Source organism: Terrapene carolina, unplaced genomic scaffold (genome assembly GCF_002925995.2).
Source record: "Terrapene carolina triunguis isolate 2854851 unplaced genomic scaffold, T_m_triunguis-2.0 Scaffold69, whole genome shotgun sequence".
Lineage (NCBI taxonomy): Eukaryota > Metazoa > Chordata > Testudines > Emydidae > Terrapene > Terrapene triunguis.
The window spans coordinates 9,161,966-9,189,940 of NW_020664420.1; the positions used below are offsets into that span (position 1 = coordinate 9,161,966).

Consider the following 27,975-nt stretch of genomic DNA (forward strand, 5'->3'; position numbering starts at 1 on the left):
GTGTGTGTGTGTGTGTGTGTGTGTGTGTGTGTGTGTGTGTGTGTGTGCGTGCGCGCGCGCACGTGCTGGCTGCTGGGGAAGTGTATGAGAGACCGTGCGCTGTCTCTTTAAGCAGAGAGGCACTCACCAGTGAAGGCTCGTACAGACCACAGCAGCTGCATCTAAGTCCCAAGCCCTGTCCCCCTTCTCCCGCTCTGTGGAGATGGGGAACATGGTGTCCCCTCCCCCCACCTCACTTCCACCCCTGACATCAGTACTCCTTCCCCGCTGCCCCTCCCTGCACAGCAAGCAAGAGGGTCCCGGGAGCAGCTGGCCAGGGGCTCCAAAGCAGAGGGCAGGAGCAGCGCGGCAGCAGGGGGAGGAGCACCGGAACACACATCACCACGGTGCACAGTTCTACTAATCAAGTGTGTGGCACTTGATTGACTCTTGCACGACTGCGCAGCTTAGAGGGAACATTGATGCTGGGAGAGTGGGCCTTGGTGGGGTGGGGTCCAGGTGCAGCTAGTTGGGGCTCAGTGGGGGCGGGGGGAAGGTGAAGGCTTGTCGGGGAAGTCCAGGTGCGGGGGGACACATCGGGGTGCAAATTCAAGGGGGGGCTCAGCGGCGGGTCATCTGGGTGCAGGGGGAGGGGCTCACAGGGGGTCCAGATGCAGGAGAGGGTGGGGCTTGGCAGAGTGGAGGTGTGGGGGGTGAGGTTCGGGGGGGGGTCTGGGTATGGAGGGGTAGGTAATTTGGCCATGGTAGCTGATGTCCCTTTGAAGTGGGCAGATATTGGAGCATGATTGGAAAGCCTGGGACTATGGAGGAAGACATGGAGAGAAACAGCAGGAATCAAGAAAATATACAGTAAAGGTTGTTTTCCATGTTGTAAACAAGATCACAAACCATACAGAAACTCACCTTTTAAACAGTTTTAAAGTACTTATCACTATATCCTTCTAAGACTGAAATAAGAGGAAGAAAAGTGGATTGGTGGGTAGAACAGGGACTGGGTGTCAGAACCCTCAGGATAACATGATTTTTATAAACAATATATGTATACATAAATGTTCAGTTATTTAAAAAAGAAGTGTCAAATTATATTGCAAGGGAAACAACTGCTTTATGACAGATTCTGGGCACAATTCAAACACTGTCAATGTCAGCATATTTCCCTATTAGAAAACTGTAAACAGAATTTGAAATTTTGAAAGAAATATGGGCTAACAGATATAAAGATGTGTGACTATATCTCTTTATGTGTAAATAGCACTATGTTTAGCACTATGCACTGTGTTATAAAGACATGCTCTTTTACCACCTCCATGAGGAGATCCAGATACACAGTCCCAGTTGGACTGTAAAGTATTTCCTGGCAAACCACTCAGGGTCTGAATTTTAATACTCCTTAGAGAAGCAGTCACTGAATGGATTGCACAAAAGAATAAAACAGAAAGTCTACATTCCAGCAGCAACACACTTGCACGGAGTAGTCATTTAACTGGTCAGATTTTTAAAAAAAGGAATGTACAATGTTTATTTAACATAGTAGATATATTCTCTTCTTCCCATTATGTAGCACTACTCATCTCAAAGGACTTTGCATACTATACACTGAACACACATATACAGAAATACAACCTCTCCTTGGCAACAACAAGACAGAACTCAGCACAACAGTAAAACAGATGAAAAACTGTTATCAAGGACAGTAGGAAAAACCCTCATCTTAGGAAGATGACATAGGACCTTTAGTATTGTCTCAGCAGACAGTACCTCTGTTTTTAAGCAGAAAACCAAACCACAACACGCTACATGGTACTCAGATTATATACCGTGCCTGTGATGAAAGTAACTAACTATCAACCTTCTAGAATCTGGATATGTTGGAGCATAAGGTCTGGTCCACACTTCAAACTTAGGTTAACATAGCTCCACAGTCCTGAGTGCAATAGCTATGTTGAACTAACCATCAGTGTAGATTCGACTAGGTCGAGGGAAGAATGCTACTGTCAACCTAGCTACTGTTGCTCAGGGAAAAACCTGTTACAGTGACGGAAAAACCCCTTTAAATCGCTGTATTCTAGGTTTACAGTATGGGTTACAGTGCCACATACTGCCCATAGTGGAGGCACAGATAAAGTGTTGCAAAACTGATTAGGCCACTATCCCTCCAGCTCCATCAAGCAAGTACAACAAATAGATAATTATGTAAGTTTGTTGCTTCCTATTCAACCAAAAAAAAATGTATAATCCTAGATTAAAACAATCAGAGGTGTTAAAGGGTCAATCAGTTTATGGTCACCATTTTACATATCTTGCAATGTGTAATTTGGCAGAAGTACAGACATAATTATTTCTAATTAATTTTTCTTCAATACACTTCTAAACAAGAGGAAAATGAAAATAAAATGCATGTGACCACCTTTCCACCACATGCAATGATGCAGTTAAGACTTATCTGCAATCGTTGCAGAGACAAAATTACTTCAAACTATAGCAGACATCCAGAAAAGGATGGCTTACAAGAATGATTCATATCATGTCTTGGGAGAAGCTTTCCCTTGTTATTACACTTAATATATTTAATGCAATTTTTCCTGTAGTACAGTAATTTAAGAGAAAACAATAACTGCCATAACTCTCAGGTTTCAGAGTAGCAGCCGTGTTAGTCTGTATCCACAAAAAGAACAGGAGTACTTGTGGCACCTTAGAGACTAACAAATTTATTTGAGCGTAAGCTTTCGTGGGCTACAGCCCACTTCTTCGGATGCATAGAATGGAATATATATTGAGGAGATATATATGCACATACAGAGAGCATGAAAAGGTGGGAGTTGTCTTACCAACTCTGAGACGCCAATTAAGTAAGAGAAAAAACTTTTAAAGTGATAATCAAGATAGCCCAGTACAGACAGTTTGATAAGAAGTGTGAGAATACTTACATGGGGAGATAGATTCTTGAAACTCCCACCTTTTCATGCTCTCTGTACGTGTATATATATATCTCCCCAATATATGTTCCATTCTATGCATCCGAAGAAGTGGGCTGTAGCCCACGAAAGCTTATGCTCAAATAAATTTCTTAGTCTCCAAGGTGCCACAAGTACTCCTGTTCTTTTTGCCATAACTCTTAGAGCCTTACATCTTCAGAGCGGTTTCCCAATATTCACTACTTAAAGCCAAAGCGGTAGAAATTATGGCAGGTTATTATTATTAAAGTGCTATGGCGATGGATTCTATAGAAATATTCGAGATTGATAATGACTTGAATACTTGAGAATGGCAGAGATTCTGAGTTATTTCTAATTTTGCCCAGTTCCGGCTCCACTTTCCAGATCTGTCCTCAAACCTATTAAAACCTGCAAAAAAAGTCCTCTCTGCTGCTGGCTCCTGCTCCTGCTCACTCCTCCCTGCTACTGGTTAAGTCCCCACAATCACAGGTACAGGTATTATCGCTGCAAAAGGAAATGAATTGCATGTATAAAAAAAACTTATTACACAAACTACAGATTTGGATAGCTGTTTAGAGGAAAGGTAAGACCTACTTGCCACCCCAGATGCAAAACCATAAAGCAATCCTCCTCCATCTGTCTGCTGCTGGAAGACATGGGAACCTGGGGGAGGGCTTCTCTCTTGTCTAATGAAGTTATATAATAATGTTTTCACAAGTCTGCTGGTGTATGGGAGACTGAAAAGAAAAAAATCTAATATTTATCAAAGTACATTAAGTAACAACATTGGTAACTGCACTAGAACTTAAAAGAGAGATTAATATAAATATATTTGCACAAGAGGGCAGGTATTAACCATGTGAATAAAAACTCAGAACTGGAATATTTAGCACCTCTACAGTGCATTCCATCCAAGCAACTTAGAGATCTCTGCAGACTTTACCTAATCCACAGAGGCTTAATTCACTAAACATCCCAGTTTTACAGAGGGGGAAGCTGAGGCACAATGAAATTAAGTATCTTGCCTAAGGTTAAATAAGACATAAGTATGTTTAATATAATTTTTCCTGTAGTATAGTGATTTAAGAGAAAAAAAATAAATGCCATAAAATTCTTAGAGCCTTGCATCTTCAGAGTGGTTTCCCAATATTCACTACTTAAAAATAAAGCCAAGGAAGTAGAAATTATGGCAGATTATTATTATTTAAGTGCTAAGGCAATGAGTTCTGTAGAAATATTTGAGATAGATAAAGACTGGAATAGTTGAGAATAGCAGACAGAGCCAGGAATAGATTTTAGTTATTTTCCCAAAGACAAGTTGAATCTCACTGGTTGATAACCATTAAAATGTTTGATTTGCAACTACATAGAATCGTTACACTAAATTTAGTGTTGTTTCTTGCTAACCAGGAGGATACACTGTATACTCATTTATTTAAGCAATTATATAGCTTAACTTTTTACTAGTTGACTAATATTTTACTTGTGATTTGAGTCAAGCTCTATTTGGATGGAAAATCAAATTAATTTGAAAATGCACAAAAAACATTTTTAATTAAATAAAACTGCCTTAAATGTATTGAATACATACAAAAAAAAGTTTATGAAAACATATTTTTCATTTAGAATTAATTTTTGTAACCCAAGGAAGTATTTGTAGTTAGTGAATTGAACTGTTTGTTTCTGATCACCACATCCTTAAAGATTATAGAATTAGTAGAACTAGTCCTCTCATTAGTTTTTCTCCATAGATTGGAAGAGGAAAACAAGCTTTCCTGCTATTTCAACTCCCATTTGGTTTATTAACTTTGAATAAACTAGTTCAATAACCTGAAATGAAGAAAATATTCTCTATGCAGTTGCAGATGAGGTTACTGCTTTCAAAAGCTGATTTAGCACCTTAGCAAACTCCGGTTCCCCATGCTTAGGCAGTGATTTCCACCAGTTCAGCGGCTTGACCCTCTTGGAAACTTCGCAGCAAATATGTACTGCTTCATATTTTTGTATTTAATTTCCAGGATTGTAATAGATGATAAATTTAGTTCTTAACATATGTTGTCAGTTTCAAATTTAATTTTAATAAATCTATTTTTAATTAATAAATCTCTATTTAATTTAAATTTTAAAAAATCGGGGGGGGGTTATTTAAAAATTCATTGATTTTTATCCATCCCGACACTTATGCTGATTTGCCCATTGCTGTACATGTGCACCAAGCACTCCATCAGCTATATAAAAAGGAGCAAGCAGCAACAGCGGGCCTATAGGAGAATTACGGTCTACAGCTAATATTGCCAGTGTTTATTTTTTGTTTCTCTTACAGTTTAGAGCTACAGCATAAACAGCACTCAGGAAAGTGGGATTTTTTTAATATTCTTTCACTTTTAATAATCTATGATGTTATCAGTAATGTAGTGATCCTGTAACAAGCAACTCTGCACAAGTGGACTCCTGCAGAGCACCACTGACTTCAGCAGAGCACTGTATGGAATCGCTTGCAGGACTGGGGCCTACAGACTTACGTTTGTTTTCAGTATGATTTTTAAACTGATAGTATCCCTTCAATTTGCTCCATCATATTTTGCCCCCAAGAAGAACATTTTTATTCAGTGAAAGGAAATATACAGTTCTTATTCCATTATTCCTCTGCATCTTGGCTACATAAAACAGATAGACTGTATTTTCTCCAACATTTATAGTTATGAAACTAGTTGGGACCAATTTACATTGATTAGTGAAACACATGACCTCACCTCAGTGACTCTTAGTGGTAGAGAAGAGAGTTGTTGGAACTAAATAAATTAAAGCAAGGGAAACCACCACAATATGTTTAAAAACAATTCAGAATTAATTACCTAAATTCTCCAAAGCCAATGGGACTATTCATGTAAGTAAAGTTAAGTATATGATTCAGTGTTTACAAGATCAGGGCCTACTAAGCTTCTGTCTTTCACTTTCCCCATCTATACAAATAGGGTTCATACTTCCTTATCTGACAGGGAATAATTTCAGGAGCATTTTTGAGGCACTCAGGTACTACAGAGAGGAATACTATAGAAAAAACCCACAGATAAAAGTAAATGATTTCTTTTAAAATAAAAGTTTTAAGTAATTAATAAAATTTATAAAGGATACATATCAAGTTATAAGGGCAAACGGGATCCAAAATAAAGCTGTACTGAAACCAGGGTGTGGGGAACCTTAAATGTGAAACATTTCACTAACATTTGGCAATGTTTTGGATTTTTTTTTTTTTAAGTGGCAGCATAATGCAATAAAAGTTATTACATGTTCCTCTCCTGACACTGTCTACAAGTACAACAATCTATGAACACAGAACAGAAGTTTATCAACAGCATGAAAAACTATTTGCTTTTCTCTGTGTCGAATGCAGCACTGTAATGTGACGTACCATCGGCCACGCATCAGGTATTTATGAATGACGCTCTCTCGCAGAATTTCCTTGTGAAATAGTTGGCAGGAAAGGAAGACAACAAGTGTCGTCACAGCTTCCAGGGAAATGCTGTATGTTATGTCTCTGCAGGGAGAAGAGAGAATAGTCATAAGGATTAAGCTATTGTTTCTATTTACAAACTGACTTTTACATTATGAGAAAATGCTCTAAATTTACGTTTATACAATGCTTAGCTAATTGGGCCTGTATCCAATCTATGCCTGTTTCCGAAAAAGCCTCCCCCCCGCCAAAAAAAAGGAGGCTGTATTTTTTAAAAAAAAAAAAACCACATTTAACTACCCAAAATATACAGGCTAAAATTTTAAATTTTTGACCAAGCTTAGTCACTCACTAAAATAATGCATATATCTTAAAAACTGCTCTGACATTTACACTTCATACACATTTGTTTTAAAAGTGAACAAAGAAAATTGAGAGGCCAACTCTGATACAGGAAATATTTAGGGACACCAGAGGGCACTGAGACCAATGTGGATGCATGTTGCTTGAGCTCTAAAGAGGCCCACAGGGAATCCCCAAACGTCCCCTAAAACACAACATCTAACCCCAAGAAATATTGCACCAGACTACTGAAACCCCCAAGATGCCCTGTAGCTCACATCTTCCTCTGATTCCAAAAGCACCAAAAAACCCCAAAGTTCTGCCTCCCCAACTTCTACAAACAAGATAGTGCCTGAGCCTGATGGAGTGCAGCTGATGACTGTCCCACAACAGGTGGCTACAAATACTGTTGAGATTAAATCTACAGTTTCCGCCCTACAGACCACCATGACAGAGATTCAGATGGACAGGTGAAGTGGAATATGACTTCAAAGAAAACAATTTGCAGGTTATGAAGAACTGTAATTATATCAAGACTATTAAGACCAAGCTAATTGATCTAGAAAACCACTAACAACAATGTAACATCAGGTTTGTGGATGTCCCTGAAGGAACAGAGAAAGGTAAACACTCTGAATTTGTCCCTAAATTGCTAATTACATTGCATCTGCCGGTAGATTTTTGTTTTGATATAAAACAGGCACACTGGGCCCTTGTCCCCAAGCCAGCTCCAAGAAGTCGGCCTAGAGCACTGATTGTGAAATTCCTGAAGTTTACTACTAAGAAGCTTATATTGCAAAAATCCAGAGAAAAGAAAGCGCTAGTATGGGGAGAACCAGCAATTAAAATACAACTCTTTCAAGATTATGCCCATGATGTGGTTGCAATGAGGTCAGCTTTTAACCAAGCAAAACAACTGGCCAGGACGATGGACTTGAACTATTTTATTAAATATCTGGCAATGCTCCATCTTACGAATGGCAAGACGACAGCATCATTCAGTTCTCCTTAAGAGGCAGAAAAATACCTCACAAATCTGCAAACTCCTCCTTCACAAGAGGAGACATCTAGGGAATGACCCAACCATATGAAATTTATGTACTGCTCTCTGAGCTCTGATATGGCTGCTCTAAACAAGTTGATAAGTGCTAGGTTGATATTGATATGTTAGTTTCTTTTCTTTTTTCTCTCTCTGATTGGGGTTCAAGGGCTATCATCAATGTACTTCCTATTGCCTTAATTCATGGAAAGGAGCATCAATGTAAAAACTATCACTGGATTAGTAATTACATATCATGGTTTTATTAGATGGTGCTTCCTTATGGACCAGTGGATCAATGTTCTATTAGTAATAGGTGATTACTATAGTTGTAATGTTTGGGGCCCCAGCGAATGTGAGGATATCCAAGTTTCACTGCTGCCCCTCTGGGTGTCAAGTGGGTAATTTTGGACAGTTTAAACAGATACTTCTATCTGATTGTAGGGTACTACTATGTATTTCTCACACCACTATCTTTTCCAGGGTGGTTTTTTTTTTTTTTTTTTTTTTTTTTTTAACTTATTTCATTCCTTTCTGCCCCCTTCTACTACCCTCCCATGCAGAGAATTTCCTTCCCACTCCTATAGAATATGTTCTGGGAAGTAACACCCACCACTGGATTATATAACTTTTGCTGCTTAGATATGCAAGAACTGTATGCTGCTTGGGAAAATGTGCCATTTCTCATTTATTCAAAAAGTGACTATGTTTTATCAGGTATATTTTAACAATGATGGCTCCCATAATTAAATAAGTCTCCCATAATTAAATAAATTAAATAAATATATCCTAGAATATAAAGGGCTTTAATAATCCTTTAAAAGGAAAAAATATACTCAATGCTTAAAAGAGAGAATGTTGGCATTGCCATGCTCCAAGAGACAGATCTGACAGAATTTGTAGCTTTGTAAACTGAATAGAGATTAGGTAGGCCTCTCAGTTTCTAGTAGCTTTAATTCTAAAGCAAGAGGCATTGCCATACTAAATACATACAAAGTTGAATGTTAATATTCTGAGCACAAGGTCTGACAGTGAAGGCAGATTTACTGCCCTCAAGGCTGAAATTCGCAATTCTATAATCATCTTTGCCAATCTCTATGCACCAAACCAGGATGATCCCAAATTTTTTCATAAATATAAATTACATGGCCCAGGATATTGTTAGTAAAGCTGGAGACATTAAACTTGTAGACCAGGTCTTTGATAAATCTTCTCTATCTCCATATAAGAACACTAATACTCATCAGGTGCTTCATACATATATAGCTGATTCAGGTTTACAGACTGTGCAGAGACTGGGTAATCCTACAGCTAGAGACTACAGGCTTTTTTTCTGCAGCTCATTCAACATAATCAAGTCTTGTGACATTAAGAAATAGTCCAGACTTGATCAATTTTGCCTCTGATTGTAGCATTAGTACTATTGTTACATTTGACCATACTCCTATACATGTATCTTTTAGACTCAAGGGCATACACCCACAACTAAAATGTGGAGATTAAATACCCACTTTAAGGGCAGAAGGGACCATCATGATCATCCAGTTTGACCTCCTGCACACATTGCAGGCCACAGAATCTCACCCACCCATTGCTGTAATAGATCCATAACCTCTGGATGAGTTATGGAAGTCCTCAAATCATGATTTAAAAACTTGAAGTTACAGAGAATCCACCATTTACACTAGTTTAAACCTGCAAGTGATCCGGGCCCCAGAAGGCAGCACAAAAACAGCGTCTCTGCCAATCTGACTTGGGGGGGAAATTCTTTCCTGGCCCCAAATGATGATGATCAGTTAGATCCTGAGCATGTGGGCAAGAACACCAGCCAGACACTTGGAAAAGAATTCCCTGTAGTAATTCAGAGCTCTCCCCATCTAGTGTCCCATCACCAACCGTTGGAGATTTTTGCTGTTAGGAGTCACAGATCAGCTACATGCCATTGTAGGCAGTCTCATCATACCATCTCCTCCATAAATTTATCAAGCTCAGTCTTGAAGTCAGTTTGTTTTTTTGTCCCCACTGCTCCCCTCGGGAGGCTGTTCCAGAACTTCACTCCTCTGATGGTGAGATTAAATACTTCGCTGCTGTTTGATACATCATTTATTAGCTCTAGCCAGCAGGAGCCAGAACAGAAAAATAAAATATGTCCCCAGTGCTTCATCAGCTCCCTCATTTTGGGAAGCCTTTTAAGCATTAATCAGAGGCCAAATTATCTCTTATGCCACCTTTAAAAAGAAATGGAGAGAACATAGAATTGATAGCTTTGTGAAGGAAATTAAGACCTTGAATGTAGAATACGCTTCTGTCCCCTCACCAGAGAGACAGAACCTTCATCAATCAAAGATATGAAATCCAACAAACACTGTCCCAAAAGGCTGAGTTATATTCTAAAAGCTTTTATATTCTAACTCAACTTCCAGGGTAGTAACCAATAGTATTATTTTCCCCCCATTTCTATTACAGAGAGGTACTAGGCAGAACTGCCCCCTTTCTCCTCTTCTGTTTGATTAAGCTCTAGAACCTTTAGCCATTGCCATCTGAGCACATCAACATATTTAAAGGTATCATGGAGGGCCAAACAGAGCACAAAATGATGCTCTGTGTTGATGATGCTCTTGTATTTGTATCTTAAACTCCAAGGTTACTATTCCTAACTTCTTAAGTACTATTAATAAGTTTGGACATCTCACAGAATATAAAATTAATTGGGATAAATCAGAAATCTTAGGCATTAACAAATAAGCCCAAAAATGTCTTCTCAAATTGGTGGCAATCCTCTTACATGAAACCTTTGGGAATGCTGATTCCCAATAATATTCAGGACATCCCTAATATAAATAGAACCAGTGACTGACAATGTGTCTAATGACTTGGGGAGATGGAGTTCGTTAACCTTGAGTTTGTGGGGTCAACTTAACATACTGAAAATGAATGTCTTGCCCAGAATTTTGTATGTCCTGAGGGGTTTCCCTATTTCTATTCTCAAACTCGTTTTAAGAAATTCAGTAATATTTTCATAAAGTCCCTTTTGGGGAACAGGTAAGATACCTAGACCGGCTTTGAACAAATTACCGCCATCTCTGGGAGGATTTCATTTTTCCAGCCTGGAAAGTTATCATATCTCCTTTTTGTTAAGCCAGGCATCTTTGTGCCTGTTAGATAAGACTGTACAGACCCCACTTTGAGTTCAGACTGAACGAGAATTGGTGTACCCTCTCCCCCTTTCAGGCATTGTAGGATCAAATTATTGTAGATTTGATGGCTCCCGAGCTCCCACAACAATGGCTGTGAGGCAAGCTTGGTCAAACTTGGCTAGAAAGTCCTACTTCCATCCATTCTTCCACGTAGAGGGAATTCTATGGCGCAATCCTACCCTTAAAATCAGAAGCAAAAATTTGATGTGGAGGAATTAGATGGAGAGAGGAATTATGACTGTGTCACAGCTAACTGACAATGATAAATTTAAACCATTTGTAGATCTTCAGCAACAATTTGGCTTGCCATGCCCCAGAGCATGCAAATTTATCTACAGTTAAAGCATTTACTTATGAGTGTTTTTGGACCTGATACATTGGGAGCTCCAGAACTTTTATTATTTTGGAGGAAACCTCCTGGATTTACTCAGCTAGTTCCTTTTACAATTTTTTGGACCAAAAAATTGGGCCAGAAAATTGATTGATAATTTGAGAGTTGCTTGGAATAGAGATCTGGAAACACAACTATCTGACCCAATGGAATACAATTGTATCTAATGTTAAAAAAAGCAACTATAGACCTGAGACTCTGGCATACTCACCAAAAGACGTTATCAAATATATCAGTCCCCACATAGGCTAATGGTAATAGGTCATAGATGCTGACCACTGTTGGAAGGCTAACTCCCTTGGTGCTACAATTGGTGCTACCGTATCGAGGATTTCTGTTCTGAGGTGGGTCAAAGGACCAATTTGATATTTGATGCTAAAGCAAAGACTCCCCCTTAAACTTCATTCTTGGATTGACAGCCCTGAAGGGAGCCTTCTGTTTACTTTCAGGGCTATAGCAAAGCAAACTTCTTGCATACACTGCCCCTCCAGCATGCCTCAACCCTCACAGGGGGTGCGGTGGGAAGAGACTTCCTCCAGGCATAATTCATTATTCCTGGTCTATGTACTTCGTAGCCTTCTTGCGAAGCATAGTGATGAGACTGTGATGTGGGAGGTGGAAGTGGGATCCGGAAGTGGGATCCAAACTCACCTCATATAGAAGCCATCAAAAATCCACTAGATGAGAATGGTTTTTGTAAATTAAGTTTGGAAAATCCAGTACTCAAAAATTAGTAAACGTCAGAATTACAGTTGTCTACTCAAAATTAATTTTCACCTTGTGCACATATCATAATATTGCATTTAATTTAGCTTACCATATACTACTTTTTCCCAGCATGGCCTTCAAGATCCAGAACAGAGATTTCTTGCATTTGAGTAAAAGGAGTAACTGGTTATTTTCTACATCAGCCATCCGCAAAGGGAGACATGACATAACGTTTGCCAGTGATTACACATTATTTGTGAAATAGCAGTGGAATGTTAGGTATCAGGATATTAGTGGGTTCCATCCCTGGCCCTGAGAAAAGAGTGTTATCTATGATTAGAGCAGTGGTGACAAACAACATAGCCAAGCCCAGAGACTGGGCACATTAATTATGAAAGGCAGTGTTGCAAAGTGAATGAGATCTGCATCTCCTATACTGGAGACTTGGGTTCTATTCTGATCTCTGCCCATAATGACCTTATAAAACATCACAATTAGCTTTTCTGTAGAACTGGGGTAGTGACAATTGCCTTCTAGGGTATCGATGTTAGGTCTTGGTCAATAATAAGCTGTGAACAGCAATGGCCCTAACTGTTTGACAGCCAGGGCGGAAAACATTTCTGAAGCTGAGCACCATGCTGTCACCACCCCACCCCCAGCTGAGCAAATAAAAAACAAAAAGAAACAGTCAGCCAATCAGTGATCACCTTGCTCACCCAATCCCTAGAATTTGCCCTGGATGTGAACTTCACAGTAACATTAATACCACTTAGTAAAAGGAGTGAGATGTGAACCAAAGATCTTCTAACTCCCATACCAATGGACATTCCTGTATGCCAACAAGTATTTCATGAGGGGAAGGATGAGTCTATCTCATGATGTGCTACCACCAAAATAGGCATGGCACTTGGCTGGTCTGTCACTAGTCACTTTTGAAAATGTTGCCATAGTTACTATTGTCTGAAAACTAGAATCTTTACATTATGCTAGACCTATGCCTTGACCTATATATTGTTCACTGTCAAAGACACCGTGACATTTTTCCTTCCTTTAAAAATTAATTATAGTGTAAAATCAGGCTCTTTCAAATAATGACGACTAAAAAAAAAGTTATGCTCTACTGCACTGAATGTGAATGGACAATTGAATTTAAAAGCAGCCTGGACTAAAACCCACTGCTGTGCTAATTAGTCTCAAGATTACACTGGAAATGATCCAATTTAAAAAATGCACAAGTTCTCTCCCTATGAAAAAAGTAATGTGATGTTTAGTACACCCAAGAATTTTTGATATTCTCAAGTGTACTATTTCAAAGACTGACAATAATTTGCATTATTATAAATCATAAGGAATGGCCATTATGAAATACTTAGAGCATATACAATATTGCATAGATATCAGTAACCAAATCTCATAATAACCCACTGTAGTAGATATTAAGCACATTAACCGAGAGGTTAATATTTGCTCAAAGTCAGAGTCAATAGCAGAAGTGAAATTACTTTCCTGGCTCCAAATCCCATACACAGTCCACTCGACTATGCTACCTCCAACACTGAAGCACGTTTTACAAGAAGGTTATCCAGACAAACATTTTCCTTAAAACATTTTAATCTAGACATTTTTATTGCACACTTCAGCATGATATTTCTGCTTTAATAACATTCTTCCTTAAAAATTGCTGGCTCTAGTTTAATTAGTTTTAGTTTCTGTGAGTCACCTGACTTTTTGCCCACTACTCAGAAAGTTAGCCAGTGAAAATGTTGATAAGATCCAAGATCAGACATTATACTGTGATCCAGTTCCACTGCAAATTCATCTAAGCCAGAAACAATGCTGAGCTAGGACCTGCTACCAGGTTCTCGCCAGATTGTGCTGCATGAGAGAAATAAACTTTGTCTTTTGTAATAATATGAATGGATTGTGGGGGACAGAGAGAAAATAATGACAGCTAGTGCCATAAAGGGCTTAAAGTCTGAAGCAGTTCCAGCAAGAAGAGCGGGTCTGCCAGAGAACTTTTGCGGGGTCGAGAAGAGCTTCATTGATTGGTAGTACGATCTTGGAGGAAGATGATGTGTGCAGAATATCAAGCAGTTTAATGCTGCTGACCCTTGTCTTCCTCCAAAGGAATCTGCAGGGAATCTGCAGTCCTGCAGAACAAGTCTTGAAAATGTCTGAAATCATTGGCAGATGTAGGGGGTGGAGGCATGATAGCCTCATCAGGAAAAGAAATGTAATGTAGGAGGAGCTTCCTCCTTCTGATCGCTGGGGAAGGGATGTGTCATCCTCGGGGGAGAAACGGAGGAGTGTTGTGAGCCTGGAGACGACGTGGAAGTGGGGGGAGGTCACGTCGAAGAAGTGGTGACTCAGGAGTGTCTGATACCAGGAGGTCTTTAGAGTATCTAAAGTCTACTGGAGGGGGGGGGAAGCACCATTGGTGCCAACCGGTACCAAAGGAGTGATGTATTCCCCTAAGGTGTCAGTAGATGGAGCAGTAGATGGAGACTTGACTGGCTCCAATGACTTGGCCAGCACCAAGGGCTTGCTCAGTGCCAAAAAGAATGCCAGTGCCGTAGCTCCTGCAGTCGGCTTGTCTCGATCTCCAGAGGTGATTGACTGCCAAGGGCTGTATGTCTGCCCGGTTAAGGCATTTATCCCATTTCTACATTCTGATACTAGAGGTACTTGGGTGGGCCCTAGAACTATGTCCCCTGTCAGATGCTGTTGAGGCAACTGACCTTGCAGGGGACGGTGTTCTGGTGGACTGTGCCTCAAAATGTGAGGAGGGAGCCTGTTTCTTCTCACCCAAGTGAGAAAGGGACGACTTTCTCTTCATCTACTGATCCTCATTCCCCTCAACCCTTGACCTGGCAGAACGCAAGGGCCTCACAGGAAGAGAGTCCGGGCCCAGGTCTAATGCAGGCCCCAGTGAGTTCCCCATGATGAGACGTTTTAAGCAAATGTCCCAGTCATTTCTGGCCCTGGCTGTGGCAGTGAGAACATTTTTGTGGAACGTGTCCCTCTCCAAGACAGCGAATACAATGCAGTGAATACGATTTCCGTTACTGGCCTCATAGAAGATGTGCCTCTTGGACCCGGGCATAAGGGTGAGGAAATGAAACCAAAGCTATGACATAACTTTAAAGGTAAAGAAAAACAAAAAAAACTGGGGTTTGTTTTTTTTACAGTAGAAAAAAAAGAAAGAAAGAAGAAAATACTAACTACACTACATCTAAAAGGTAAGGCGCTAACTACTGAGGGAACAGGAGAAGCAAGCGCTGCTGTGGATTCCATCCCAGACAAAACGTGTTAGGAGAAGGAACTGGAGGCGGTCAGACTGCACAGCAGTATGTATACATCTCGCTCACAGCAAGGGAGGGGGGAGGTGTGCATTTGCAGTCCGAAGGGGACTGCTGAGGAAGATCGCCAATCCCAGGTGCAGGGGGCACTGCCACACGTAGAGTGGAACACCCATAGGGATATCACTCGAAGAAGAACCAAACTCTCTCTTCCCGTTCCCCACCTTTTCATTATTTTCTTGAACTTTCACCACGCCAATTGAGGACCCTCGAAGTATCAAAAGGTTAAAATGTAACTAATTTTCTAATTAAGGATGGTTGCCAAAAGGGCTGAGTCACACAAAAAGTTTCAAATCATACAGGAACCAGGTTTTATTAGAATGCTTCCTTGGGGCCCACCAGAAAGGTGAAAGAAGAGTCACCACAGACAATAGATTAGTTTTGAACACTGAAAAGAAGTAGAGTAGCTGAGTATTGGTCTCCGAATGCAAGTACAACAGGTCAAAGTGAACATAATCTTTCCTCTTGGAATCACTTCCAAATTTATACCCAATGATGGCAAACACACACAGTGGCAGCCAAGAAGTACACTACACTAGTTATAACTGACTAGAAACATTTGGGAAATTTCTCAAATATGCACTCAAGAAATATGAATTGAAAGCAAAGGGCACCCACTGGCCTTTTCTACGACTCTCTCTCAAATGAAAGAACAGGAAATATTCCCATCTAGTTCTCCCATCTCCATAGATAGGAAGGGAGTGTGTCTAATGAACATGGCAATGAACTGGGAATCAAGATTTATGAGTTCTATTCCCAGATCATCTCTGACTACTTGTGTGGTGGGACAAATCTCGGCCTCTCTGTACCTCAGTTTTTCCATCTGGGAAATACCTTTTTACCAGGATGAGATAGTTTAAGAGAGAATTTCATTAAAACCCTATATAAAGCACTATGTAAGCATTTTTAAATGCTTCAACTGATCCTTCACACCAACAAGACAGGTTTTCCTGAAAATGTTAGCTGTAACCAAATTTGAGATATTGTCATTAGCTTAAGAGAAGACTTAAGACAAATGCCTAAATACCTAGCTATATATGATCACATATTAAAGTTACTACAAAGGGAAACTGAATTCTGAATGACATTTTCAACATCCTTGACAAGAAATGCAGGATTAATAAAGAAGATCAGACTTCATACTCCATGAGATGACCACCATATGCTTTTAGAACTATAGTGCTTTAATGTTAAATGGCACAGTGCTAAACTACTCAATATGGAACAATAGGAAAAGTACCTAGAGTAAACTTTTGTCAGGCATTAGACGAACTTGGTGATGATACTCTCTGGATCAGACAAAAGGAGACAAGGCTGCGTATCACTGAAGTACCAGTGCAACTGTAGGCCCTATCATTTCACATTCACTCCTAGAGGCTTCATACTGATGTTTGACTAGAAGAGGTGACAAGACTAAGCCCTGATGGACCATATAGCCGAGAGCCCTCAGAAAAGGCCATCACTTCTTGGGACAGATCAGAAGGGAATGAACGGCATAATTTTAAGAAATTCCATCCACTCCTGCTAAGTTATGTAGCTGTGACAGCAACACCACGTCAAAAGATGCTAAAAGATGAAGACTTTTTAAAGCTGTTTGACTTAGGTCCCCGAAGGGGAGGTTGACCACAGTAATTGGTGTAATTTCCATGCAATTCCAGTGACGATTCCAGTCTGAAGCCTAATCGAAGGAGGGTCAAGGATTTTGAGGATGTCAGATGTTGGAAACAGACAGTTACCACTTTCTCAAATATATTTCCAAAGGAGGGACTTTAAAAATAGCTAGCTGGCTGCCAAGACACTGGTGCCCAGAGTTGGTTTCTGTAGGAGCCAGACAATAAGCTTGGTTGAGAATTACCAATGGGTGCATTGGCTATCCCCTTTCAGAAAACAGCCCACGCTTTTCATGGAGGCTTTCTACATCCAGTATGGGCACTGGGTCTGGTTTACTTCAGGCATATCACTTGCAGTATCATTGGGACCTTCATTGGGACATTGACTGAAATTCACTGTGAGATGATGATGCGGCTGTTCTTTCTAATCTTAGGTTGCAATGCCAAATCTGATCAGAGTTTTCTTCAGAAGAATAAAAGTTCCTCATAGCCAAAAAGAGATGCCTCTGGAGCCATTCCAAGTTGATAGAACTGCTTACTACCACCTAGAACAGATCCACAGGTTGGGATTTCACTGTTGCAATGGCAGAGAAGACTTCTTACTCCCCAACATGGCCATGTGTAATAGGTTGCTCTTACCACTGTAGTGCCACCTGGCATCAGGGAGCTATATTGCAGGGGACTTTGCCTCTAGTGCCACTTCCTGGTGGCCACTTCCTTTGCCCTGCAATGGCCTATCCTGTTCAAGTCTTCTATGGCTTAGCCCTCCAGCCAGGTTATTTAAAAGTTCAATCCCTTTCCAGGGTAACAGAGGGTCCAATTATAATGAATTATAATAATTGTTTTGCCCCTTATGGGCTATACTGATACTCTCTGCTTCTTGGCCCTACTCCTGGGCCCTACAGAGCTTCTTCTATGTTGCATCCTCCCAGCAGGTTTTTCCCCCATTGCCTACTGTCTCTGGGGACTCCAGCAATTTCCTTCAGAAGTTTCTCTGCTTTTTGCAGGCCCTATCTCAGAGCTCCCCCACAGGAGCCTACCCTGTCCTACCCTACCCTGTCAAGACCCCTGTGGGTCTTCCAGCTTGACTTCCCTAGGCCTGTCCCAGAGAGGCAACTGCCCTTATTCCTCTTTCCAGGGTCCCTCTTCTTTACTGAGTTCACAGCTTTATTTAAGTTGTCCTCACTCTCATCCCTTGAAGCTGAGATCTGGCATCATAATTAAGCTTCATCACACTCAGCTGGGATCACTAACTATCAGTACATTGCTAGATCACCGGTGAGGCTGAAGGATAGCTGGTAGGTCACAGGCAAGGCTAAGCCCAGCTTTCCTTAAAGGGCCAGCCAAGCCTGTGACACAGCACCACAGAAATGTGTTACACATTAATCACCAGACCACCACCACCACCACTCTAGCCTTTTGCTATCTGTTTTTATAGTAGGTTATTGGTAAACCCTGGTGACCTGGGAAGGAGGTTTGAAATCAGCATGCTGATGGCTGTGTTCTGAACAATCTAACTCTCTCATGATTTGGACATTTTGGTTATATTCAAAGATGAGACAGACTAGGAGGATTTTTTCCCTTTATAATTAAGACAGATTTTCCTAAATAAATGGTTATAGTCAAACAATTCTCAAATATCATGGTGTTGGTAAAGTCTCTTGAGTAGCTCTCTATCTAAATGGAAGTATTTAAATTATTTTTGGAGAGTACCAAAACTAGCATCCAATATAGCAACCTTCTCAAACTGTAAAGGAGGAAAAACAAGCTTAACTTCCTCCCTTTCATACAATTAGTGAGGGAAAAAAGGAACTGTATTTTTCATTGTGTATTTATGGGGTTTTTTTGTACAGTGCCATGACATTATAAAGTGCTATATAAATGCTATTATACACACTATCATTTTGCAATAACTCTCTCAAAAGATACTGTATCTGGATCACACTGTGAACCTGCCAGCTGCTACATTTCATTTTTAAATACCAGGAAATGCAAAGAGCATCCTAAACCTTTTAAATTGAAAATGGTCCTAATTATTTTCAAATTTGGAAGATTTTAGCCAACAGCAGTTTGTTTTTTTTAAACTACAGAAAATAACGGAATGTAATAGAAATGTTCGCTAACCTACAGTGGCACTACAGGGTGCGGCTTAACAATGGTGTAACTGGATCAGAGTATTTCATTCTTTTCCCAACATGTATTTATAGTTCTTAATGAAGTGAAAATGTACTAATAACAACCAGATGTTCTGTTACGTACACCAATTCCTAACAAGCTGCTGAAAGATGCCTCTAATTTAACATTTTTGGAACAGTTGCTACACAAAGCGTATTGGATGACGTATTTAAGCAGTACTATACAATGGCTCATGTAGTAATACTTGTTAATGCACACCTTTGGGTGCTCATAGTAACAAGACCAAAGGAAGACCAATATCTGCAACCTGAGGCATCCATAAATCAAACAGCATTGAACAATAACTTGTCTCTTACTGGGATTACACAGTGATGATTTTTAAAGAGCAATAATGTTCTTTAGACCATATTAATGTTTTAAAATTAAAAGTTTTAAATGTTAAAAGCTTTTCCACTTAGTGTTTTGTGAATGACACTGGCTGCCTATTATTCAGCAAGGGTAATTCAAGGTCTCATTAGTAAGCCTTAAATAATAAAGGGTGCTGTCCTATGATCCATATGCCACCTGCTCCAACCCAGCTGATGGCAACTTCCATGATGCGGCACAGGGCAGCAAGCAGTCCTCAGGTAGATACTAATTTCAAGAAAATGGGGCTTCCTCCATTCATGGCTACAACTCTGAAATGTTCTCCCATGGTATACCCCAGAGTACGTCTCTGGATCCTTTCCAGAAAAGGCTCAAGACATTTTGTTTCTTTACTTACATTTCGTGGGAGGCTTTTGTATGCTTGAGATGAGGTGGTGTGTTATAGATTTCTGTTTTGTCTTTTGCTGGAGCACACATGTTATTAACACTAGGCTAGGCTGAAAAAAGCTTTTCTAAATTATTTAGAAATCAAAATTAACTTTAACTGGCCCACTCTTACCATGGTATCAGTACCTTTAAGTTAGGAATTATGGCTCTCAACTTTCTAGAAAGTTGTTTTCTACAGAAAGCTAACTTAAATAGAAGTGGTGGTGTCTGGTCAATTAGGAAACAAAAAAATAACTAATTTATATCAATCTCTGCATACAAATTTCCTAACAAAAACCGGCCATATATGACACCCTAGAAAAAGGATCTGGATAGACAAATTACCCCAGAGGAATGGAATTTTATGTGGAAAAGACGACCAGCAACCTCAATCTGTAGCAAAATTTCCTTAAGATACTGTTTCAATGGTACTTCACACTAGTCAGGTTAAAATGTAGATAGATAGATAGATTTAATGGGGATAAACGTTGAAGAAACTGTTGCGAAGGAGGAAATTTCATGCACATATGGTGGACATGTCCAGTTATTAGTATGTGTCTTGGGATGCAATTCATAACCAAATATTACAAACTGTTGGCCATCTATTCCAAATGATCTTTTTCTAATCCTCTTGGGGCTTCCTGGTAGAAATGGTCACACAAAAAGAAATAGAGAATTAATCTCTTATCTGCTAGTAGCTGCTAGACTACTGGAAAAAGAAAATGTCCAGTCATAGAGGAATGGTTAATAAAACTCTGGTAAGTTGTTATGGAAAAATTAAAATATCAATTATGTATCCACCAAAATAGAGGACAAATAGATATTTGTTACCATTTACTCAATGCTCAAACAAAGTACATTTGCCTGCACCAAAACACAGCACATCTCTCCAATTTTTTTGAATATTAACATTTAATAGATATGGTTGGTTTGATAAATGTGTAATCGGAAGTTTCACTCAGTTTAGTAAAATCACCGGAACCATCACATTCTTGTAGCTTAAAGAGGCTCACTCTATAAGTAGATAACACCTTAAGTAGAGAGTTCTGATGATTATATTATTGTAAAATATTTCTCTAAACAAAAGCTCATGGTTCTAATGATTATCTTTTTGTCTCTGATAGATACATGGCAATGATTTGTAAACCTGTAAAAACTTTCTAAATAAATAAATATATCAAAAAAATTGGGGGGCTACGCTGGCAATTTGCAATTTTCAGACTCCTCTCCTACATGCCCCCAGAGTGTTTGTTCAGTCATCTACATCTGATTCAAACTGAAGCTCTCTGGGATATCTGAGACTGAACCTCCATGAAGAAGTCTTCCCCAGTTTGTTTTACAATCATAATTTCACCACGGTCTGTAATTCAAGTGTTCTCTCTGCTCTATAATGGACTTTGAACAGCTCCCTTTACATCAGGCTGGTTCTCTATTAATGTGTTCTCCAAGAGATAATTTGCGATGACACACACTGAAATGATGCAGTCACAGAGAAAACAAAGGTACTTTCCAGTAACTCCGTGGAAGTACTGCCTCTGTAGGAGTCAAATGTCCTGCCAGGAAAGGCATAGAACCATTTAAGTAGTAAAGCAGCTGGGGGACATGAAAATGTTACTCCAGTCCTGCATTCTGGACACAAGGAGGCTACTATATAACTATCCGTCAGCTTCTCCAAGACAGTTCATTAAAATCTTTTACTAAGGAGAGGAATGCAGTATAAGTAAGGATCTAAAGAAGGGATATATTCAGAGAGCAGTTACTGGTAAGTAACCTTTTCTTCATGAAATTGCCTCTTCAGAACCCCAAAGTAGGGCACTAGCTAGCAGTGACAGTCCTCTGGAGGTATACTGATTACTACTAATGAATGCTCTACTGAGCAGAGCTTCCAATCTGGACTCCCCATTGGAACATTGATAGTCTATGGAAGTGAAATTTCAAATCCAAAAGCAGGTTTACAGACCACAACTACAGAGACATTAATAACATAAGTTGCAGAAGCTGCCCACGCTGTAGTGGAATGGGCCTCAAGTTCTCTGCTATTGGAAGGCCAAGCAAGTCACAGTAAGTCTGAACATGTAACCTAGTCCATTTAGACAACCTCTGGACTGAAACGGCTTGACCTTCCCAAAATTCACATACAAACTTGTGGATTTTCTAGATTTATTTCTGTCAAGGCAATAATTAAAGACCTCTTATGCCCAAAATAGGGAAAAAATTGATTTGGTAAATCTGGCTTGCAGGAAGAGAAAAATTTCACTGGCAAAGAACCTGATTAGTTAGATAAAAATCTGAAGTTACCATAATCCAAAAAAAATCTTTCAACGCTACCATGTCTTTCTGAAAAAGAGCACAACACAATTTGCAGTTCTGGGCCCCTTCTGGATGACGTTATAGCTACTAGAAAGGCAACCTTCAGCAACAGTTGCTAAAAGACTAAACAGTTGCAAAAGACTAAACTAAGAGCAAATCCACAATGAGGATTTTTTTTTGTATTGTGTACAAGAGGGAGCAGTTTTCCATGCATTCCCCTTCACCAAATGACCTGCAAAAGAACTGGTTGGCTGGAATATTTTTACATGGTTAAAGGTAAACAAAATGAACATTTTTTAAGTATCCATATTTGTACTTAAGATGTGTCAAAACCGTCAGCATCTTAACATACTATCTCAGGAATATTTTGGCTTAAAAAAAAAATCTAGCTCAGCATTTCTCAAATAGGGGGTCCCGACCCACAAGGGGGTCACAAGGCTATTGTAGAGGGGTATTGCCACCCTTACATCTGCACTGCCTTCAGAGCTGGGCAGCTGGAGAACAGCAGCTGCTGGCTGGGTGCCCAGCTATAAAGGCAGCGCAACCACCACCACCAGCATAAAAGTAAGGGTGGCATGGTATGGGGGAAGGTGGCTGCCACAACCTGAAATATTTTCAAGGTGGCGGGGGGAGGGGGGGCATCAGCAGAAAAAGTTTGAAAACCTGTGATCTATATGTAAAAATATTTTGCATGTGTATTACTCACAGAGCCAAGAGTATGGACATAAAAAATGTAAGTTTACACGGCAATTAGACACTTGCAGCTGGCCCGTGCCAGCTGACTCGAGCTCGTGGGGCTTAAGCTAAGGGGTTGTTTAACTGCAGTGTAGACATTTGAGCTCAGCCTGGAGCCTGGGCTCCAGGACCCTGTGAGGTGGGAGGGTCCCAGAGCTCAAACATCTACACCGCTATTAAACAGCCCTGCGAGCCCAAGTCAGCTGACATGGCCCAGCCACAGATTTTTAATTGCAGTGTAGACATACCTAAGAGAAACTAAACTATAATGTTTCCCACATAGGCTTGCCAACTTTCTAATCACACAAAACCAAACACCCTTTCACCAGGCTGGAGCAGGGGGTGTGGGAAGGGGTGCGGGCTCCAGGGTGGGGCCACAAATGAGGGGTTCACAGTGCAGGAGGGGGCTCCAGACTGGGGGTTGGGGTGCGGGGGGGAGGGGAGGGGTCTGGCGGGGGGGGGGGGGAGGGGGTGCTGGCTGCAGGAGGGAGGTTGGGTGCAGGAGGGAGCTCAGGGCTAGGGCAAGGAGTTGTGGTGCAGGACGGGGTGCGGGCGCCAGAAGGGAGTTTGGGCGTGGGAGAGGGCTTAGGGCTAGGGTGTGGGAGGGGGTGAGGAGTGCAGACTCCGGGCAACGCTTACCTCAGGCAGCTCCCGGGAAGCGGCCGGCATGTCTCTCTGGATCCTAGACAGAGGCGCGGCCAGGTGTCTCTGCGCACTGTCCCGGCCCACAGGCGCCGCCCCCGTAGCTCCCATTGGCCATGGTTCCCAGCCAATGGGAGCTGCGGAGCCAGCGCGGAGCCCCCGTGGCCATCCCTATGCCTAGGAGCCGGAGGGACATGCCGGCTGCTTCCCAGGTAGGGAGCCTGCCAGCCCCGTGCCAATCAGACTTTTAATGGCATTGGACTGCCTTCCAACAAAAAGATACAGGATTTATGAATGTCTCTATGTGTCTCAGCCCTTCCACCTCTTAGTATTTCCTCTAATCTGTTCCGAACAAAAAGTGTAACAGTTTCAGGAAGCCTCTGACAATGCCTCTTTGCTTTGCAGACCGACACTCTAAATCATACCATTAATTCATTAAACAGTGACAGCCCAAAACACTAGCGTAATACTGACAGAATTCTATTTAATGAGCACAGTATTTCAGAAACAGTTGTATCTTTATCAGCGCAGCAAACAGATTTGTCAGCTTTCCAACCAGAAGAGCAATTAGCAATGTAAACACTGAGGGCTGGTATCCACTCAGGGGCGGCTCTATGCATTTTGCCGCCCCAAGCACGGCAGTCAGGCGGTTTTTGGCGGCGCACCTGTAGGAGGTCCGCTGGTAACGCGGATTCGGCGGTATGCCTGCGGGAGGCTGCCCGGTCCCGCAGTTTCAGCATACCCGCCGCCGAATTGCCGCCGAAGCCGCGGGACCAGTGGACCTCCCGCAGGCATACCACTGAAGGCTCCCTGACTGCTGCCCCCACAGCGACCGGCAGGTCGCCCCCCGCGGTTTGCCGCCCCAGGCATGCGCTTGGTGCGCTGGTACCTGGAGCCGCCCCATCTCCACTACAGGGAGATTGACGCTGCAGCAGGGACCGATTTACCAGGTCAAGTGAACACCCGCTAAATCTATGGCTGAACGCTCTCTGGTCGACCCCAGTCCTCCAGCTCTCAGAGAAGAGTAAGGGAAGTCGATCAGAGAGCATCTCCCGTCAACTCAGCACAGTGAAGACACCGGGATAAGTCAACCTAAGCTACGTCGACTCCAGCTACGTGAATAACATAGCTGGAGTAGCGTAACTTATGTCGACTTACCCCAGTAGTGAAGACAAGCCCTGAGTCTGCAACAACAAAGTGAAGTGCATACAGCAACAGATAATCTGAGAAAAGTCAGAAACACGTATTCCACTGAAGTTCTTTCAGAACTGACTACATTTCAATTTGGGCAAAACGTATTTTAGACACAAGCTACCAAGTGATCATACACATGAAAAGTTAATCTTGACCAAAACTGCCTTGTTAAAATTTATACTGGAAAAATGAAGTTTAAAATTAAGAGAGACTGGTGTGGGGAACACATTATTTCAAATTAAAGAAAGCAAGTACCATTCCAGAAAAATGAGGTTAGAAGATAAAGAACCTATTATTTGTATTATCCTAGTGCCTAGAAGTCCCAGTCCTGGGCCAGGACCCCATTGTGCTAGGACTGTACAAACACAGAACAAAAAGACTGTCTCTAGTTAAGGATATTTCAGGGCACATCTCCCAGATGAACAGGTAATCAATGTACATTTTTTACATGGTAGAAACTGTGAAAATGCAGCATCACATAAACATGGTACCAAATCTGTTTGATTTCTGGAGATCTATAGAAACAGTCTGCCCAATCATTTCTTTATTATTCAAACTTCAACTCAACTGTAGTTTGGAAATAGAGCTTATCACCATTAAAATTTACCTTTTAGATTAAAAAGAGCAACATAATTTTAATTTAAAAACCCAGAATCCTGCATAAGTGCAGGAGGCAAGAAGCCGTTCTCTCACACTTCGTTGTGTCCCTATGCTGCCAACAGGCACAATTACAATTTTGTCACTCAGGAGTTTCAGGTTAGCACCTACAGTAACGGCAGGCTTCACCTGAAGGGAAATGATCCTGAGTCTCAACCTGTCCCCACCATAACAATTAGTGCAGCTGTTCCCAGCAGAAATAGGTGTACAAAGCACCTTTTCAGAGTGTAGTAGCTGTGCTTCCTGTGTACTCCCAGAGGTACTATGCAGGGTCTGAAATGAAACTACAAAGTAAAATGGAATAGGGCAGAATAGATGGACTGAGGAGGGCTGCATGCCTACAGTTTATCTAGGGCAGTAAAATACTTCAGATCAGAGGGCAATATATCACTATTTCTATGAGACATGATGGTCTTGCAATTGGCTAATACTCAAATAAAGTAATTCTTTTTTGAAAAGTTAGTTTGGGAATTATGAGGAATACATTCCCTTCACAGAGTACAAGTTTCAAACACAGATCCTGTAAAAAGTACTTACAGAAGGGGAATTTCAACAATGAGCTGAATGAGGCAACACAGCAACTCTTCTATAAGGTCTTCACATTCCACTCCTGAAACAGAACAAAAGGAAACGCTGTTTGTCTCTGGAAAGGTAAGAAAAGAAACCACAGATTCAACTCATACTGAAACTTTTTAAAGTTAGGTATCAAATTACTAGCATGGAAGCAACCAGGCAAATAAAATGCCAATATCAGTGTTAAGCTCAAAGCACGTTGGTGCCTTGTCTACATACTAACCATACTGGTGTAGTCAAAGATGTACAACTCCCAGTCTCCCCTAGTCTGGTCACAGTTATATTTGAATAAAGGTGCCTTATACCAATACGGTTATTTCTGTAGGGAAGGTTAATAAGCTATCATGGTATAAGGCACCTTTATATTTATACTGACAATTGCATCTACACCAGGAGTTGTACTAGTACAAGTATTTCAGTAGAAAGATCACACCCCTAAGTGATATCAATGGTACAAAAACTGTAGACAAAAAAGGCCACAGTGGCAACTAGTTATTATTTATTACGTGTATTATTGTAGCTCTTACAAGTTTCATTCATGGACCAGGACGCCATTATACTAGGCCCTGAACAAACAAAGAATTAAAAGACAGTTCCCGACCCAAAGAACGCTAAAAGCCTGAGCTAATTAAAAATTATGTCCAGTAAACCTGATTCCTGAGTGCTTAAACATCCACTTCTTAATAACTGTTCGATTTTACTCAGTTTGGGTGATTAAGATGAGTGGTCAGTTTCACTTTACTTGTGAACCCTCAATTTCTAGTCATTTCTCCCCTTTGAATCTCAATGGCCCTTCAGGGAATGTTGCAAGACCCACCACCTCCTATGGGCTTTTGGTGTTGAGGATTCTGATGAAGGTTGGTGTTTGTGGATATTAATTCAGGTTTGATTTAATCTCTGGTTAATATATTTTCTAGTTTAAAGGTAAGGAGGATCTGCTTGGTGAACCTTTTTAGGCAACTGTATTTTAATTTTATGGTAAAGGCGCATTGGCCTTAGGATATCTGTTTTCTGGGAATTATAAATCAAGGCTATTTTGCTTTCATGTTTTTATGCACTACAACAATACAGCATTAGGACTGCACACAACACAGGGAATCCTGGTTTATAAGCCTTTTGACTTAAGTTTCGTAAATGCTTATTTATCAATATTGGGGGAGGAGTGGCAAATTTGACCTCACAGCAACCCCATAAGGCAAGCCAGTACTGCCATGCTAAGTTTGTAGTCATTTACCATAACAAACCAAACACTTGGATCTTGGCAGCAAACCAACAAATATTGTGTCTCTTTGATGGGGCGTTCACCCTACACTAACCCTGGAGAGGTTAATATAGGCAAGAGACGCCAATTAGCCAGAGGCTGCATCTGGAGGGGAGCTATGATGCAAATGAGGCTTAATTAGGAATGAAGCTCACCTGGGCAGAAACAGTCACACTCCCTGATACAAGGGGAGAGAGTAGGAGCCTGTAACAGGCAGTGTAGGAAGCAGTCCAGGGAAGGAGCAGTAAGGGCGGGGAGAACAGAAACCCAAGTTTCTGGGTGGAGGGTTCTTGTATTGAAACTAGTGTAGAGGGTGGGCCTGGGTTCCTCTACAAGCTACTGGGGGAGTGGCATGCTGGGGCAGCCTATCTGGGGACTTCCACATACAGTTTGGAAGAAGACTTTGATAATACCCTGGAAGGGAGGGGAACTTCAGTGTGACTTGGCTAGAAGGCTAAGCCACAAAGAGGAAAGCGCTGCACCTTCGGGAGCATGAGAGACACCATGGAGCAAGTGAGTGGAACGACAAGCTGAATAACTACAGGAAGGGGCGTCAGACCATGCGGCAAGCTAATCCCCATATGGGCCACTAGGAGGCACCAGAGCAGCAAGAGAGTGCCCCTGTTACAGTCTCCCACA

The 27,975-nt window shown here is 41.1% G+C and overlaps 1 protein-coding gene across 2 annotated transcripts in view; it reads right to left on the reverse strand.

Annotated features, from left to right (window-relative positions):
* The window catches only part of DYM (dymeclin), a 337,094-nt gene that overhangs the window by 248,807 nt on the left and 60,312 nt on the right, over positions 1-27,975 (reverse strand). For both annotated transcript variants that reach the window (XM_024204114.2, XM_024204113.2), the window contains exons 7-9: positions 26,040-26,112; positions 6,349-6,474; positions 3,531-3,673 (exon numbers count right to left, since the gene is read on the reverse strand). In XM_024204114.2, coding sequence (XP_024059882.1) covers positions 3,531-3,673; positions 6,349-6,474; positions 26,040-26,112 — 342 coding nt within the window. The remainder of the gene's footprint in view (positions 1-3,530; positions 3,674-6,348; positions 6,475-26,039; positions 26,113-27,975) is intronic.